Genomic DNA, 19,324 nt, shown 5'->3' with positions numbered 1-19,324 from the left:
AGTTTAGATTGTGGCTTCTTGTAAAGCCGCTTGCTCTTCAATGCACGAAATCCTTTCGCATATGTTCTTCTTCTCCTCTTTCCATTCCCCCATCTTTTGAAGAAAGGTTGCCTCCATCTCTTTCTTCCACTCCTTCACTTCAACTTCAAGTGTTTATATCCGCTTGTTGGTGATCGAGAACTTCATGTTGAGAGGGATTTGGGCTATAGCCACTGGAGAGGCCATGGGAAAGGGCTCAATGGTGGGTAGCCCAATGGAGAGAAACCATGTCCCAAAGGACCTAAACCATGGCATGGAAGCCAGGCACGTGTCACGAAGGGTGGGGGGGGGGGGGGGGGGGGGGGGGGGGGGGGGGGGGGGGGGGGGGGGGGGTTGGCAGCAACGTGAGCACAAGGTGGGAGCTGGCAGTAATGTGTGTGTGTGTGTGTGTGAGAGAGAGAGAGAGAGAGAGAGAGAGAGAGAGAGAATGAAATGATATATTAACATCTTCAAAAGTCGAAAATGACCTAAGACCAATCCGTTGCAAACTGGTGAATATGATACCATGTCTGGGGGTATCAAGAGCTTGAGGGGTACATATAGAAAAGGTGTAGAAACACTAATGTATCAAGAGCCTGAGGGGTACATATACAAAAGGTGGGTGTGCATCTTAAAGAATAGATACAAAGTTGGATATGTAGAAGTCGAGAAGTCACTCAAATTCAAAATTAAATTGCTCATTGCCGCTATCCTGTCATCCAACTTTCCTGTGTTACTTTCCTTGCTCTAGCCCGCCCCCCTCCATTAGGCTACCTTCTCCCCTACTATCCTCGCACTCTCAACCCCCCTCCCCTTGTGTAACTTGTCCATCCTGTCATGCCCCCCCCCCCCCCCCCCCCCCCCACTTTTCTCCTTCGCCTCCTCCTTGCTTGGGCCTCCTAGTTTAGGATCAGTTGAACCAAGTGTTTCTCCCTCTTTTTCGCTTCACAATAGCAGACACAGATGGAGGTCTCTGCTTCATCTCAGAGGGACTCAAAAACAATCCCCTTGCCTGACCTTGTAGAGACTACCATTCGACTTGCTCTCTTGCTGACGGATCAAGTGACCTTGTAGTAGAGGTGGAGAGTCTCCAGGCCACCTCTGTCATCTACAAATTTATCAGTACCCAACCTAGCAGAGGCGAGGTGTGCGACCTCCTTTAGGCCCGCCTTATTTCAGAGGTGGGAAAGATCATTGACGTACATATCCTTGGCTGCAGCTACCACCAAATCAAGTTTGAGACTCCCAAGATGGTGACAAAAATCATTTCGATGAGTCCCCTGGTCACCCAAGAAATCATGCCCATTTTTTACCGTGGCACCATATCTTTGAGCATACCTCTGATGTTCTTGTCAAGGAAGCAGTTCTGCTCATCTTTGGGACTGAGGAGAGAGTACCTCCTACTACTTCTAGGATCTGCTCTGAGATTAGCACCATTTTAGAGACACCTCATATGGAAGCTTCAATTGGTGCCAAGGTAGTAGATATACCCATAGTCTGCATTTGTGTCTATGACACCCATACTCTCTCAAAGGGAGTCGTGCTGCCTAGAGTGCGTGGTGGATGGATCCGCGAGAGCGTGGAGTGCTCAAGACTCTTGAATCAATGCTTTATATGTAGTCAAATGGGGTATGTTGGGAAGGCTTGTCCTCACACGAGGACTTGACCAACGACACAAAATAAGCCTACCAAGATTGGCCATGCACAATAGATAGAGACCCAGCATGATGTATTGGCATTGCCTCAGAGACGGGTGTACAAACAGGTGATGGCTAATAGCAGGTACTTGGCCATCATTGCTAGGGAAAGGCATGCACTACAACCCCTCTTATGTTCAACCCACGACAAGCGAACAACATTGGCCTCTTATAGGCAATCATTTTGATCCTTTGCAATAGGATGCCCCCTGAGGAGACTCCTTCCACCCTAGCCTCGCCACCACCAGCTCCCTCGCTCCACTCGCTGTTTTTACCACCCCCCCCCCCCCCCCCCCCCCCCCTCCCACTTGACCCACAACCTTGTCTCTGTCCCTCTCATACCTCGCCACCACCCCATGCCCCCTAAGGACACCACTTTTGGTGCAGGCTTTCAATAAAGCGTGGGTTGATCAATTTTGAGTGTGTTTTATTTGCGAGCTTTTGATTTTGAGCTTTTGCAATCAAAACCAGTTTTGCGAGCTTTTTGATTTTAGATTCATAGCCTTTTCGTCACAACACAAAAAATTAATCCAAAACAAAAACATCAGTATATGATACACACCAAAAAATATATATTACCTTGCAACAACTTGGCTTAAGATTTAGAGTCTCTTTTAACGGTACACACCAAAAACATGTACAAGTTTCCAAAAGCCTAGTTGTAAGCTTGTACAATCGTCTAGATAGATATCACAAAACATGCTTCTATAACTAAAAGAGGTTCAAAAAAAGATTCATTTGTCTAGAAAAGCTACTCCACAACTCATACATAACAAAAATCTCCTTCAATGCATACCTCTAGATGACATTCTCTAAGGTTTAGGTTCACTAAACCACAGGCTTTATCTTGCGGGTTTGCCCTAATACAAATGCAAGGTCTGTGGGAGTTAGTGCAGACTGATGAATGACCATGTGCTATTTTGGTTGAACTCAAGAATATGCACATACATATAGTACATGTGCTTACATGCCAAGAAAGCTTTATGTGTAGATTCTCTCTTCTAAAAATCAGGACAGGTGCAACTAGGTTCTACCTTAATGTGTACATCATAACAACTCTCTGTCAAAACCCAAAAAACTATGTGTTGTGCACTTTCTAGTTTCTCGCCCAAAAATGTTGCAACCATACTTGCAGCTGACTCCAATCTCTTTTGCGCTTCTTTGGAAATACCATGTCTCCACTTACGCTTCCTGCTACTGGAGCCTCCTTGTGTAAGAGCAGCATTTGTATTTTTCATGCGTCGTAGTGGTGTTACAAAATCTGCAAATTGAAATCCACTTTGCACCAAACTATCACTCTCTTTCCTTAATAAGTTGCTTCCAATATCACTTGCCAGAAAGTAAGAACAATAGGTGAGAATTTCACTTCCCTCTATACTTTTTGTGTGTGGCTTACTTCATAATTAAAGAACCATATCCACTGTGCAATTGTCTTGTCTTTTAAAGTTCTTTCAGACCAAAAAATGGAGCAACCATTCCCACTTGACGGTTTCATAATTTGTTACCACAACCTTTCTTCCCTTCCATCCAAAACATTTCCTCATGCAATTGGCTGGCATCCTTCGTAAAGCCCACTCTTTGTGAGAAACTTTGACCTCTTGAATACCCCTTGCTTAATTCTCCCCAGTGGCTGCACTGGAATGCTCTCTCTTGCTTCACCTATCAGTGACAACATATAACTCTTCATTATCCTCTCTATCAAAATGAATACCCCGTGGTCTTCCTCTGGTTTTGTGTTTTCTTGCTTCCATTACATACCCAAGTGTATGTGAGCTTGTACCAACTGCCCTTGTTTTCTTCTTCCGTTGTACAGTCTCTTTGTCACCTTCCATCACAAGCTCCTCATACAAAGGAATACCAGCAACCAAGCCTTTCAATGTACTCGCAGAATGAGTTGGATTTGGACATTCTCTACATTTTCCATCATTGCTTCTATAGAAGGGCCCGTTCCTGAAGGGGATCGGGGAGCACCACAGACGGAGAGTGAGAGAGAGAGAGAGAAGGAGACACACGATGTGGGTGGGGAGACACAAAGAGTGAGCAGCCCCCTATACACTTATGCTATGTATAAGGTATACAAGTCAGTGGGCGCCCAGAATCTGGGCATCCGCGCAAGGCACAGACGCCTATACCCCAACAACCTCCCACTTAAAGGTGGCTGTGCCTTTAAGCAAGGGAACCTAGTCTAAAGACTACAAAAGGCGAGAGAAAACCGCTCTCAACCGATGCCCACTGGCTGGCTGTGATCGTGTGCATCCGGCTGTCCTGCTCCCGTGTAAGTCCATACACCACCAGACGTACCGCACATGTACTGCAAGTATGTACGCAATACCTGCATATCTCCCTCGTGCACTATGCCATCATCAGTCAACAAACGACTGACAACCCCAAATGCAAATGCTCCCACTGCAGCTGCGATATCCGGTCTCAAGATCAACATCTCATACATGAGACCACCGAATGCCGATGCAATGCTAGCGGGCCCTGCTAGCTCTACGGAGCATGCATCAACATATATATCCCTGGCAATAGGCATCTCTGACTGACAAGGCGTGTCAGCCACATGCATCTCCTGACTGTCCGCAAAAGACGCATCAACCTGTCGTGCAACCTCAGAGCAAACCAGCTGCTCTAGGTGTCTGCTGGAAGACATCCTGCACAACTATATCCCCATGCTCATTGTCAAGCATAGAAAGGAATGATTGCATAATCGCTGACGTCTCAGCCTCCTCTGCAATCATCCACTGCAAACATGACCACTCAATCTGTTGTGACTCACTAGAGCTCTCATGCTCTAACTCCATATGCATAGACTCTTGCACAACGTCCTCCTGTCGTGACTCACTAGAGCAAGACCGCTCTACCTGTCTATCCTGCATAGAAGTATCTCGCACAACTGACTCTCTGCTTTTCTCAGTCACTAGCAAAGCATGCATGTCTGACTCTGTCACCTCTCTGTGTGACTGCTCAAGTCGTGCCCCAACTGTGTGCACAACGAGCTCACTACTCTGCACTCCATGCAAAGTACCCTGCAACCCATGAGCAAAAGAGACTCGCCTGCTCTCTCGCTCTCTACCTGGCTGCATGATCACAGAGACAGCACCGTCTCTCGCGTGACCCACATGAAATGGGTAACCTGTACCACTCCTGGCACCTCTCGCAATCACTAGCAAACCCAAATGCATCACAAAATCTCGCTCTCGTAGCGAAATCTGACATCCACTATCCCGTAACTGTCTGACTGAGATCAAATCCCGTCTCAGATCTGGCACATAACGCACATGACGCAGGGTAAATCTCATACCAATGGGCAAGGACAAAAATACGTCTCCTGCACCCTCAATGTCATACACAACACCATCAGCCATGTGCACACAACCAAGTCTCCCACTAGAAAACTTGCTAAACCACTCACGATGCGACGTGACATGGAAAGTAGCATCTGAACCTAGTAACCAATGTGAAGACAATGTGCAATCCGATATGTAATCCGTAGACATAAGATCGTCTAAAGACAAGCTAGATGTAAATGTGACATCACCGTCACAAGCATACTCAAGAACCACCGTACTGATCTCACTAGCATCTGTCATGCCCAAGTCTGCATCACGCATCTGTCGCCTCCGTTGTCTCAAACGCCTGAAACATCGACGCCTAATGTGCCCTCTATGTCCACAATGCCAACATGTCAAGTCTCTATGCCGTCAAGACTTGCGTATGGGACCAATCTCTCCCATGGACATAGAAGTGGGACTAGACTCCCCTGTAGACATGGATGTCGCGTACATAGCATGTAAACTATGCCATAAAGCGTGAGTTGTAGTCTCCCTCGAGACCTGCCAGTAAACAGACTCAACCAGATGCAAACAAATCGTAGACATGGCTAACTCATCAAGATCCTGCCAATCATCATCACGCATAGACTTGGGCTTCGCCGATAAACCACACAAGGGTTTATTCTACCCCAAATCCGCCAATGCAACAAGCATATGCTCCTTCCAAGCAACAAAATTTGCACCATCAAACTGTGTCAGACCATAACGCTGGAAGTCAAATGAAAAATCAGCCATAATGCTCGCAAAAGAGCAACCAACAATGAGTAGCAAATGTCAACCAAATCAGCCCTAAACTGGCTCGAATCGCATCCACAAAAGTCTGCAAATATGGCTGTAAGATATGGCTGCAAATCAGCCCCAAAATTCAGCTCTTAAACAGCTGCATAAACAAGTCACAAACGTGTCCCAGATCAGCCTACAACTGAGCCATACATGGACACCTGCAAAGAGGAAACAATGGTTGAAAATTCAGCGCCCAAATAAGACCTCAAACCTTCCTGTAAACTTGTAAACCTGTAGCTGAAACCTGCTGAAAAACCTCAAGCCATTAGTGCTCGAATCCGGCTACCTAGCTCGTAGCCACACAAGCATACATCACAATACTCACTCTTGTGAGTGTGCCAAGATAACTGTACGCCTGTCAAACTCGTGAGCTAATCACCAAGCCCACACTATGCGGTATCGATGCATACACACGCACAAATCTCCCACCTGCAAAGAACACCGCAAATCAGCCCCAAAATTCAGCTCTTAAATAGCTGCATAAACAAGTCACAAACGTGTCCCAGATCAGCCTACAACTGAGCCATACATGGACACCTGCAAAGAGGAAACAATGGCTGAAAATTCAGCGCCCAAATAAGACCTCAAACCTGCCTGTAAACTTGTAAACCTGTAGCTGAAACCTGCTGAAAAACCTCAAGCCATTAGTGCTCGAATCCGGCTACCTAGCTCGTAGCCACACAAGCATATATCACAATACTCACTCTTGTGAGTGTGCCAAGATAATTGTACGCCTGTCAAACCCGTGAGCTAATCACCAAGCCCACACTGTGCGGTATCGATGCATACACACGCATAAATCTCCCACCTGCAGAGAACACCGCACGCAAATGCTGAGTGCAACCCGCAATCTCTACCTAGATCGCATAAATGATGCGCATAAAACTCCTGGGAAAATTTCGCCAGAGTTTCGTCAGTAAAACGGCCACAAAACCAGTAACCAAACTGACTGCATGCTCAAAACCATGAGCAACCAAAGCACATCAAACCGCACTCCAAATGCATGCACCAATCTCCACACTTTGCATACATCATTGCAAACACCTGCAAATCTAGTACACAAATATCTGCTCTACCTGTGACTGCCAAAAAACATGCTCGAGGCATACATTGCCGAGCTGAAAATGCAATCACATTAGTCTCCCTGAGCATCAAACCACATAAGGCATACATCGTATCCTCCCATCTGTGAGGAAACTTGCAGCAAATATCACTCTCACATCTCAGAGCAAACCATGTGTGGAATCCTCGACACACAATAAACAACTGCTGTTGCAAAAAATTCAGCGTTCAGAATTTTAAAATTCTGATATGACGAGCCCGTCTGGAGCGTGCCAAAACCCCAAGGTAGACTCCTGGATCACATGTATCCGAGTCCGGGTGTGAAAGCTATGCCAAAAACCTCCGTTTCAACCCAAAAACGCAGCATAAACTGCCAAAAGAGGGCTAAAAAATGCAGCTCCTCAACCGTAGCTCGAATGAAGTTTCTGATGGCTCGAATGGCTTCGAAAGGGGGGTAAAACGCCAGGACACTTGGTCAAAACGCTCTCGGAAAGCTGAATTTGCCGATGCCGAAGTCGAAACCCTATTTGCACTCTTGAAAGTGTGCGCGCGCGGACGCGATTTCGGGAATGAAACTGGCTCTCCGCTGTCGTCGTGACTGTGCACACACGCGCTCCCTCCGTACCTACGCTCTGATACCAATTGAAGGGGATCTTGGAGCACCACAGACGGAGAGTGAGAGAGAGAGAGAAGGAGACACACGATGTGGGTGGGGAGACACAAAGAGTGAGCAGCCCCCTATACACTTATGCTATGTATAAGGTATACAAGTCAGTGGGCGCTCAGACTCTGGACGGCCGGGCAAGGCACAGACGCCTATACCCCAACAGTTCCCATGTATTTGTCCCAATCATTTTGCGCATTGAATATATGAATTCAAAACATCACTGACACATGCATCATAAAATGATATTTTGCGTTTATCACCTTCACTGGCTAGCCAGCTTGCATGGATGCTCTCTGATAAGTTTATGCTTGGAATTTGAGCCTTCTCTCATGGACTCTTGCTGACCTATAAATACAATACCATAAAAACCATATATAAGTTAATCTTTGTTTTCATGTACTTTATATAAATCAAAGAAAAGAATGATATACCATTGTCTTAGAGCTTCCCCAATGTGCAATCCGTTGCTCCCACCAATTAAACCATCTCTCTAAAGCCTTTTTATCATCCCCTGTCACATTTTTCACCCACCATTCTCGTATTATGGAAGCTAGAAGGGAGGCCTCATTTGTAGTCTCTCCTAAGCACCATGCTTCACACATTTCAATGTGATGCATTTGTCTATGTATAGAAATATGTTTTGTATTGTGTTTGTGTAGACTCTTCTCCCAATGGAAAAGACACGAGCTCTCCCTCCCCTCCATTACATTATGCCGTCCTCCATTGTATACAATTCGTATTGCCAACCAATTAGCCACAGTTTCATCAGACATAAATCCAAAAAAATCTGCTGGTACATATCCACACCTCTCCATAACTGTGTTTAAATTTCTCCAAAACAAGATTTGTGTTTCTTCGTCTTCTTCTTTACAATCACATAATGCAATCACCTGTAATGCTCGCATGCTATACACATAGAACAAATAAGTAATAAAAGGTATCTTATAACAATAATATGCTATCTTAACATATTTTCATAAATTCACTTACCCAGGATCATAAATTGAGCTGGACATAATTGCCCATCCTTCAATCCGATGAGTATGATCAAAGTGCACCCAAGCACTACTCAAATCTCTTGTCCCTCCTCGCCTCATTTGATTGACTAGTTCAACTCCAGAAGCAGGTCCTTTTGTTGACATTTGGAATATGTAACATTTATCGTTAGGTCCACCCTAGCCTAGAAAACGACTTCCATGAAAGAATGAAAAACACACCATTTCTGTAGCAATAGTATATTTTTATATCCATCATCGACAACCTGACCCTGTTTAGCTTTCTCATTTGATACAATACTTTTGAATCCCCTATTCTGAACAAGAGGCATCATTTCCTCAAGAAAATGGTTAAGCCCTACATCAGTGGCTTCTAAATCATCTTCTTTAGTCAAAGATTAGAATAGCATTTGAAGAGCAACTAACATCTGTACTTTTCTAGGACCCCCCTTCTCAATCTTTATAATTTCCTTAACAACATTGCGCACCTTTTCAAGAGGAGGTGCCCTTCTGGTACCTGGTTGAACATTGTGGTCATGCACTCCCAGATGGATCACCAACATGTTACTGTTGTTTTCTTTGGCATCACATAATAGATCATACACTTCTAAGTATTTGAACAAGTGACAGTTTTGTCACAATAGTGGCAGATTATTTAAGATTTACCTTCGCTATCTACTAGCAGGATAGCCCATGCTGATTTGTCTATCCAGATTTCCATGAAAGAAGGCATCATTGTATCTCCTTTCACTAAGGTAAAAAGGGCATGTCTCTCTGCAACATTGAAGACTTCCAAGACAATACCTCCATTGAACAATGCAATCTATGGCCATGTTGGTCGATAATAGACGAGACCAAAGGTGACCGTTGTACTTCTGCTCCATACCGAGCATCCTTTTATTGTCGTGAATTGGAGGAAGCTTGAAACAAACATTGCCATTATAAAAATTTGGGAGCTCATCAACCTTTTTGGGAGGTCCACAAATCTCTAAAAGTTTGGACAACCTGCATGATTAACCTTTGTCTTTCATCCATGTAATGATGGATGTATCATTTGAATACTCCTGCCTTGTTTTCTCAACCCAAACATGTATGCCTTGAAAGGGTTTTGATGACCTCGTTACTTCAACTGTCTCCAAAACAAATGCATCTGTATCTTCTTCAATATCAACATTTAAATGTGATGGAGACGAACTTTTGTTACATGGTGTAGCATACATAGAATCATCACCGACTTCTTCACTTGTTTCTAAACTATCAGCCACATAAACATAGTCATCCGAATCCGAATGTAGAATGTGGTAAGCTAAGGACAAAGTATGGTCAAGAAGGTAAGGCTTCTGATCTTCATAATCCCATCTTGGCAACACATTGAACTTAAACACAAGGCTCCCAGTCTGAACAACCGCATGCAAGCCTTCAAACTTAATAGAAGGAGGCAATAGGCTTTGAAGAAAATATTCACCAAGTAGAAGCTCTCCATTTCGTAATGAGACTCTCTAATCCACTTTCGCACCATTAATCGTCCATGAAAGTATAGCACTTAATGTATATGAGCACCCTCTTACATGTGGATGACTAGTCAACCTATAACGGTTGATAAATCTTAACTTATAACGTGATAAAACATGTGATCCACATGTGATAAATTTTAATGTGCAACCTATTTGGCAATCCTTGTGACATCATTGCATGTGTGTAAAAATATGCTTAACTATAATTGATCTTGGGTATACACTCAATAATCAATCCAATGATCATTGTGTGCCAGGCTATGCTCTTGTGTGCAATAGTTATCTAAATGTGTAATTAGTATTCTTAGTCTTCTAATTATGCAATTAGTATGAATGCCTTATTGGATTACACACCTTACCCCTTCAACTGGTATTAGCTTGAATGGTGATTAATATTTCTTAATCACTTATGTACAGTCCTGACCTCTCTCTAAGAAGCACCTCTTATCGATTTCGATAATCCGTATTCAGTCATGTTTTTGGATTTACTCCTTGAGCATTTTTCATGCTAATTGAAGTCAATTATTGTGTGCATTGGGTTGCATTTGCATTGATGTTACTCCATTGAAGGCCACGACTGCATTTTTGGAAATCTTCAATCGGAAGTCCCGATAGCAAATTGGACAAATGTACTTATTTTTGTGCGTAGCTATTGTTATTAGCTTTCAATTGGGCCAAGCGTTGCTAATTGATACTTTGATTGCATCTCAAGCTTTTTGGCTCAAATTTGTGATTTTTTGTCTCTGCTTAGAAATTTTGGGTGTCTGTGCTTGAAGGCATTTAATACCCCCAAGGTACCTTTTGTGGACGAGCTCCGAATTGTTCCCCTTTTGGATGTGTGAGTGTGTGCCCTTGAGGAGAAATGTATTTTCTTCAATGCAAGCGGTGGGAACCACTTTGAAGACAAAACAAGAAATCAATTGTCCATTTCAACTTTTGAAACTAGAAGTTTGCCCATTTTTTAAACGTATTGCCTTCTACAATATTGCACAAATTCAAAGGCACCCATTTTCCACATGTCTAGCTTTCTGAAACCCTTTTGTAGCTTTTTGACATAAGGGAATTTTCATCAAGCCCTTCAAATTCTGAATCAATTTAAATGGTTTTCAAGGCAGTCATTCCCACCCACTCTCTTAAATCTTTTAAGGGATTGTTTCCACATGCAAAATATATTGTGCCCAACTTTTGGCCTTCATACTTCAGTAGAGGTCATGACAAAATGCACTTGAGTAATAAAACCACCTTCATATGGTTTGTAAGCATTTTAACCACGTGTTAACCCTTTTTGTTAGGAGGATTGTGGATCTTACCTATGCGTTCAAAAAGATTATTGTGTTTTTCCACCTACTTGTGTTCCATGGAAAGCTTGTGTGTACCTGCCACTTGATGTGTTAAAAAGAGGATTTTGTATATCCCAGCTTGTGTTAGGAGGATTTTGTGCATCCTTTTCTTTATTTGTGTTCAAGGGGAAGATTGTGCCTTGTGTACCTACCCTTAGTGTGCTTTGAGAAGAGGTACAGTGAGTGCTTTGTGTAGACAAAACCCACACTGGGAGGGTTGTTAAGGTGTGAGTGTATGTGAGCACCGCACCCTCTTACATGTGGATGATTAGTAAACTTATGACATGTGATAAACCATGTTTGATAAATCTTACTCAACTTATGATATGTGATAAAACATGTGATAGATCACATGAGATAAATCCTAATGTGTAGCTTACTTGACAATCTTTGTGACATCACCACTTGTGTACGCAAATATGCTTAGCTCAAGGCTATAAATTGAGCTTGTGTATACACTCAATAATCACTCCAATAATCATTGTGTACCTATGCTATGCTTTTTTATGTATTAATTATTTAAAACGTTGGTTGAGGCAATGGATAGAGGATCTTGGTATGCCCAAGTTGCACAATGGTTCTCACAGTAGGAACTAGAGGCGAACGACCTCCCACCACTCCAATATGACAGGGATGCACCACACATCCACCTCACATGGTGAGAGAAACAGAGTCTACAGAGTGCCTAGCTCTACTCATATCAAACCCGAGCATATTCCTCAAGGAGATATTAACACCCCCATCTTTGATGTATACCATACTACACACCCACTATCATACGAGATGGAGCTAGGTAGAGTGAATATCATACTTGTATATGCCCTTTGCATATAGTCTTACATTTTGACCCCTAGCGGCAGAGCTCCATCACACTGCTCACCACACGAAATATTTATGGCAAAGACAAAGTGCACATCCATACTCTGCTGAGAGTCACCCTAACCACTTGTCCATGGTTGTTATTCTAAGTATGAAACCCTAGTCAGCATTAAGCACAGGCAAAGAGCCCGCCATCGCAACTTCCAAACCTCAAAAGTGAATGACAGCAGTTTGCAGTACCACCAAGTTAGACTTCATGCCAGGAATGGGCTGAGAGTCGATCGGTGTCGCGACATTATTTATTGCATCATTATATCTCTTGAAAACATTGACAGGAAAAATTGCAATGCAATATACAAAAAGAAAGCATTGACAACATTGTATCTAAAGATTGAATGTATGCTGATGTTTTAGTGAATACAGAAGCAACAACACACTTAGGTTGTGGTAGTACAAGAACAGATGCTTCAATTAGATATTCTATGTGCTCAACCACATGATATTACAGAGTATGTAGATGTACAAGTATAAAACATATACATGTACAAATAGTAATTTCTGTCCTCCCAGAGAAAATCTAAAAGCGTCCACAGAGACAAATATCACCAATCACAGCACTCTAATGAGTGCATACAATTGCAAGTGTGTCCATAATGGTGCAAATACAGAGTGCAAATTAATCATTTTGCTGATTTGAAGCCCATGATGGCCCCAATCCAGATGTGGGATACATGTACAGCATTGGCCAATCGAAGAAAAACTTCAGGGTGGTTTAAAGCTCCTGGCTTTGCATTAGCAAACCAAACAACTGTATAGCTCCGAAAAGCTCTTGGAAGAACAGTCAGGCTTTGGCAGAACTAGTGCTTCCCAATTGAAGGGTTTGGCAAGCTCTCACAACTGAAAAAAGTCGGGCTCTTCATATGATATCTCTTAACAGAATAGCTTGAAGGCCACATTCTGGCCCTCAAAAGGTGGAGTATGTCAGCAGACAACCCACACAGTTACAATGCCTTTCATGGGTAACCAAGGGAAGAAGTTTGCCCTCTCATGATGAAAGCTTGTAATAAGCTTTGCGCCGATTGTGTTTGCTCAGGTGTGCCAGATATTTCAACAACAGCCTCCAGAGCACCAGGCCTAACATCTAGAAAATTTACTTGTGCCCCAGACATCTGTACAGCCAAAAGAACCCTCTTCAACAAAATACGCACGCATAATCAATGATCAACGCACTTCTGTGAAACAGTTTCAAAACGCACCTGACGAATTTGAGCAAATTTAGTTCCATCACCAAATATAGTACCAGCAACTCGGTGGGGCAGCACAACCTCTACAGTAGTTTTTGTGATGAGAGCTCCAGTTGTCCTGTGGATAAAGATGCAAGGTATTCATGCAATTCCCATTCAATCTACTTCAACATGCAATTCCCATTCAATCTACTTCAAAAGCTCCGGTCTAAGGTCTCTTATGCATTAATATAACCAAGGATACCTGAACAAGTCCGGTTCTTTATGAAGTGAAGGGCTTTCATAGCTAGCAAGACGACTTCCTCCCAGAAGATCCTGTAAATTTGACAACACAAACACACAAACTCAAACATTTTAGGGGATTCAAAAACTCATTCACACGCATAATGCTCTCTGTCTGAGCATCATTTGCATGAAAAATCATGAAAATTTGTCATGGAGATGATGCATTGCATGATAAGCCATGAAAGTTTGTGAATGTCTATATGCGTTCGCAACCACAAGCTAACTGAAGCTGTTGCAGCAGAGAAGGCTCTTCATGACGTCTTCAAGATTTCAAGCCTTTATATTTCTTGCAGGTTTTGCATATATTTTTATTCGTAATCAAAAGAAGTTGATCAAACTCTAGCACAATGATATTTGCAAGCTATAGCTCCACAAGTAAAGCCTTCAGGCTTTGGAAGCCGAGGAAGAAGGAAATAGTTCTGTACCCCAAGTGGCGACGTGGCATGACCTGACCGGACCAAAAGGAGAGGAGCAAGAGCTGGAGCTAGACCGGAAAGGAAGACCCGAATCTGAGCACAGCCAATGTGAAATAGGGCAGGAATCCTGGCAGGACTCATAGCGTGAATTGTGGGCAGCCATACAGCATGCTCACATGGCAGTATGGACGTGTGATGACATGGTAGAAGGGACGTGTCGACCAATTAGAGCGGATTCGCACGAGCGGGGGTTCTACCCCTGCAGTGCATCAGCAAACTTGTCGTGGAGCTGTAAATGCAGGCAACGCAAAGCAGCTTGCACGCATTCTCACGCATACCTCTCAACAAAAGCTTTCATGTGCAGTCAATAGAAGTACCAGGTTACTAAGGCCAGAGTACGTTGTATATTAGCGCTTGGAACATAGTGACACTCAAACAAAAGCTTCTTCTGGATATCCTCATCAACCGGAATACACACTTTGCCTTGCTTGAAAAGTAGTCCACCACGAATGGAATACTTTCCGCTACCTTTCTCTCCGGAGTCAGCCCACAAGTGTACAGACTACCATTGCTTTCCGGGCTACGGAATCCCTCTTGGACTCGTCGCCAAATCTCACTAAAGTGAGACAGAGGTCTCTAGAGGCGCTCACACCTATGAAGGTTGGCCGCCTGGCCATCCAAGTACAAGGCTGAGTCGTTAGCAAACTCAACGTCCAATAGCTCATCTCCCCGAATAGGGAGTGCTAAGCCCCGTAAACCAACCTGCTGCGACACCAAAAACCTGCTCATCGCCTCGGCATAGAATAGAAAGAGGAAGGGGCCAAGAGGGCAGCCTGTCTGACCGAACGTGTGAGCATGAAACGATCACCTCTACCTCCTGACAAAAGTACCTGACTGTGTGCCCATCTGTACAAAGCTGACACCCCTCTGATCCAAGCATCTGAGAATCCCATCCTGCATAGAGTGCCCTCTAGAAAGTCCCAGTCAACTATGTTGTAGGCCTTTCTCAAAATCGAGAAGAAGAATCACCAGATCCTCACCACGGAGCCGTGCTAGGGCAGAAGCCTCCCAAAAAGTAAAGATGTTGTCAAGGATACTGCGCTCCTTGACAAAACCTGTCTGAGTCCCATGGATAAGGCTCTCTAGAAGTGACTGGATCCTCAAACTCAGAGCCTTGGCAAGAATTTTGTAGGCTGAGTTGAGGATGGTGATGAGGCGCCACTGTCGAATCTCATCCAAGGAGCCACCCTCCTTGGGAATGAGGTAGATCAAACCCTGACTCATGCTGTCAGGCATCTCTCCTGTGTGCAAGATGTACTGTAAAGCACTACAGAGATCTGGGCCAAGCAAGTCCCAGTACTCCAAGAAAAAACTGGGAGTCAAGCCATCCTCACCTGGACAGCTACCACGGGGGAGTGCACTAAGAGCCGTGTGCAACTCCTCAAGTTGAAGTGGCAGCTCAAGCCTCTTACGCATCTCCTCAGTCACAAGACAAGGCATATGTGCCCACACCTGCTCTCTGCATGCATCCTGACGCTCTGACTGAGGCTCTACAAACAGTAACTCACGGTAGAAGTCAGTAGCAACTGCACGCATGTCCTCTGGATCAAAAGCAACTGACTCGTCGGGCCTCCTCAACTGACTGACCTTGGCATGCGTATGCCGAGGTCCCACTGCCTCGAAGAAAGCACCAATCACTCTGTCACCCACCTGCGTCCACTGAGATGCCTGTCGATGGAAAGAAAACTCATGGCGCCGCTCCTCCGTGCTAACAAGCTCCTGGCGAGCCTGGTGTAACTGCTCCTCTAACCAAGGACTCTCTCGATGTTGCTCCTACATCCTCTGTAGGGAAGCAACGCCCCGTCTGAGACACTGCTCCTCCTCTCTGGCTGCAGCCAGGCGAGCCAGAGACTCCTGGAGAAAGAAACGACTAAGCTGAGCCAGTCCTGAGGCCACTCTGTCAGCAGGAGAATCCTGCATGTCCAAGCTCTCTGTCCAGAGAGCCTCTACTCGCTCTCTGAGTGCAGAGTCCATCAAGACCCTCTCAGGGATGCGAAGCATCGTGCTCCCCCTCCTCTACCTATCTGCCACTGTGAGGATCATTGGTGCATGGTCCGAGAAGGAAGTCCCTGCCAGAATGCCAACTGTCCCACCCAAGTCACAGAAGTGGTCACTAGTGTAGAAGCGATCTATCCGCAATAGATTCAATCCTCCCACTCTACGGTCCAAATGAGAGAAGGCCAGGCTGTCTGGGGGCCTCACAAAGCTAGATTGTTGCCACACATCCGAAACCCGCAGTCATACAAAACCCCTCCCAAGCTGCCAGCTCAACTCCATGCACAGTAGCATGGCTACCACCAATCCTGTCAGAAGGGTCCTCCAACATGTTGATGTCACGTGGCACATCCCAACCCTACATGTCCGTGGACGCTACACCATAACAGGGTTTCCGTCAAGTCCAGTCAAGTTAGATTAGTAGTGATCTGGCACTTTTGTGAGTCTATTCGTAGACCGTGCATGCCCAGTCACTTAGAGTAGATGCATATCCTCTGGTTGCATAAGCATAAGCATAAGAATTTCCATCAGATTCCATCACAGTCAGTTTGGGGATTTTTCAGATGACTTTATCCCATTTTTCCCTATTTTTGACATTTTTCACTTATTTATTAAGTGACTTTTGTTGGGTACTCAGTAGGACAAATTGGGTAAGTTAATAGATAAGCAAACCCAAGTTAGCACAAATTGGTAGATGAGCAAAGGCACAGTAGGCTTCCCCAAGCAACAAGTGCCCCACCCTCTCTCAGCAACACTCCCCTTCCCTCAGCCATCAGCGTTTTCAGCCATCGCCACAAGGACCTTCCTCTTGGGTTTTCCAGAACCTGCTATCGCCATCCCAAGTCCACCTTGCCCTGGCGTTTTACCCCATTGGCAGCAGCACCATCAAGAATCACTAACGCTAGGATTTGCTTGAAGATCTGCAGCAATTTCAGCATGTACTAACGCGAGGAACACCTCATTGGATCAGCGTTTTTTTATCATCAGTTGCAGCAGAACCACCGTAGCCGGTAAGGGTTTATTAGCACTTGAAAACTGCAATTTTCAGCCCAGAAACCTCTGCTGTCACAGCGTTTTTCAGCCAAGCATTCATCTCCAAAAATGCAGCAGAAAGAGCAGAAAGTCCAGCGTTTTTCATCATCCTCTCGACTCCGACAAAAACAGTCATTTTTCAGCCACGAACCCATCAAGAAACAGTCATTTCCAGACACCAAGAAGTTCACAGATTTTAGCCGAAGTCGCCGTCGTCATCACCGTCGTCGTCATCGGCAGTCTCATTGCATCAGTCCATTGCAACCGCATTGTACACCTTGTGCAATCAAAGTAGACCACTCTCACCGACAAGAGTGGGGCATTCGGAGGAGGGTTTTACAACCTCTCGGTGTCGTATCTCTTCTCTGTCCTTTTCGTAGTCTCATTCACTTGCACGCACAATATCCACTCACTTTGTTCAAGACCACAACACTCTACAAGACGGAAAGCTCTCTCTTTCCCTAAGAACTAAAAGGAACCTTGAGAATAAAGATCACTAATCTTGAGAAAATACAACATTCATTCCGCTGTACCTTACATTGGTATCAGAGCTTTGGAAGTGTTTTGCATTACTCAAGGAAAGAACCACAAGATTTTTTTTTGCTCGTTGCGATCGCACGAACCCAAGTTTACTTGGGCGTGGCGATTCCTAATCGTGTTTTGTTGAAGAGTGACAGGAATCCCAAGAAAGAAGGGCTTGTCCAGTCTCCCCTTGTGTCTCTTTTCACTAATTGAGAGCGGACCGTGCACTTAGCGGCTGGCCAATCGACGTGAGGTGGGAATAAGCAACCTTGGTGTGAGCGCAAGGCCGCCAAGGGGTGCGCCCGCAGAAAAGGGTAGAACTCGGGTGAAGAAAAGATCCTTCGCGAACGCGATTTGCAAGCGAAAGAAACCCTCAAGAACCTCAAGATCCTCAAGAACCTAGTTCCTCGAGAACTTAAGAACCAAAGATCCTAGTGCATGGTCGTCACCCGAAGCGGCACGGATACTCCGCATTCACGTGATGAGCATGAGAGAGGCGACGAAGGATTCTCTCCACCAGGAGATTTTTCCAACCCTCCCCCTTCGCCATCTACGCCACGAGTTGTCCTCACTCCTATGGAGATGATGGTCAAGTCGATGTTGGACATGATGGCACAACAACAAGAAACGAATCGAGTTGCCTTGGCACAACTCGCAAGCAAAGCACAAGAACAAGCAGCAAAGGACCGTGCACAAGAAGCCAAGGACCGCAAGCGCGATGAAAGAAACGACAAACGTGCTACAAAACAAGAAGAAAATCGACTTGCTCAGGAACGTGAGCGCATTGCTCTTGCCGCAAAACAAGCAGAACAGCGATTTGCTCTCGAACGCGAGCGCGCTCAACGAAAAGAATGCAAAGCAGAAAGGGACCCCGATCGAGAAGCTCAAAGGGAGATTCATCATCAAGAATTTATTTCCCAAGTCCTAGCCTTGAAGACCGAATCACCCAAAGATCGTGGGAGTTCGTCAAGTGGTACAAGCCACGATGCGGATTCACACAATCCAGTCACAGAGAATTTGACTTTCAATAAGTATGACGGTAAGATGGATGCTACTGTTATTCATTCTTGGTTGCATCAATTTAATGCTTATTTTGCGACAACTAAGAAAACAGGCAATAGCAAAGTTTTGACGGCAGCTATGTACCTTGCCGGTGATGCCATAAATTGGTATCAGGCTTGGCAAGAGGCACAGCTAGCCGCGCACCTAGAGGCAACCGACAATCTCACGCCCCTCTCTTTTAGTTGGGTTGATTTCCAAGACAAGCTCAAGGCGCGGTTTATGCCACCTCAGTACCTTGCATGACTGAAGGACGATTGGCGAGCTCTCAAGCAAAACGATATGCCGGTTATGTCTTTCTCTAATCGGGTTTTGCAGCTTGGCACTCAATTACGCAAATCGGATAAGAAGCGCAAGGAGGCATTTCTTTACGGATTGGACGAGTATATCAAGTATGATGTCGAGGTACTCGATCCACCCGATCTCAACAAAGCGGTAGCAATTGCTCTCGCCCACGAGATGAAGCACAACAAAGGAAAGC

General features: G+C 44.8%; 1 protein-coding gene across 2 annotated transcripts in view; it reads right to left on the bottom strand.

The window, feature by feature from the left end:
* Window positions 1-12,672: 12,672 nt before the first annotated feature.
* Window positions 12,673-19,324, bottom strand: part of LOC147445513 (RNA-binding KH domain-containing protein RCF3-like) — a 148,727-nt gene continuing 142,075 nt past the window's right edge. For both annotated transcript variants that reach the window (XM_086525018.1, XM_086525019.1), the window contains exons 6-8: window positions 13,719-13,789; window positions 13,487-13,592; window positions 12,673-13,399 (exon numbers count right to left, since the gene is read on the bottom strand). In XM_086525018.1, coding sequence (XP_086381144.1) covers window positions 13,244-13,399; window positions 13,487-13,592; window positions 13,719-13,789 — 333 coding nt within the window. In that variant the 3' untranslated portion in view covers window positions 12,673-13,243. The remainder of the gene's footprint in view (window positions 13,400-13,486; window positions 13,593-13,718; window positions 13,790-19,324) is intronic.

Source organism: Adiantum capillus-veneris, chromosome 12, assembly GCF_014529385.1.
Source record: "Adiantum capillus-veneris isolate H3 chromosome 12, ASM1452938v2, whole genome shotgun sequence".
Classification (NCBI taxonomy): Eukaryota; Viridiplantae; Streptophyta; class Polypodiopsida; order Polypodiales; family Pteridaceae; genus Adiantum; species Adiantum capillus-veneris.
The sequence above is the reverse complement of the archived record's forward strand: the minus strand, read 5'-3'. Positions and strand labels throughout refer to the sequence as shown.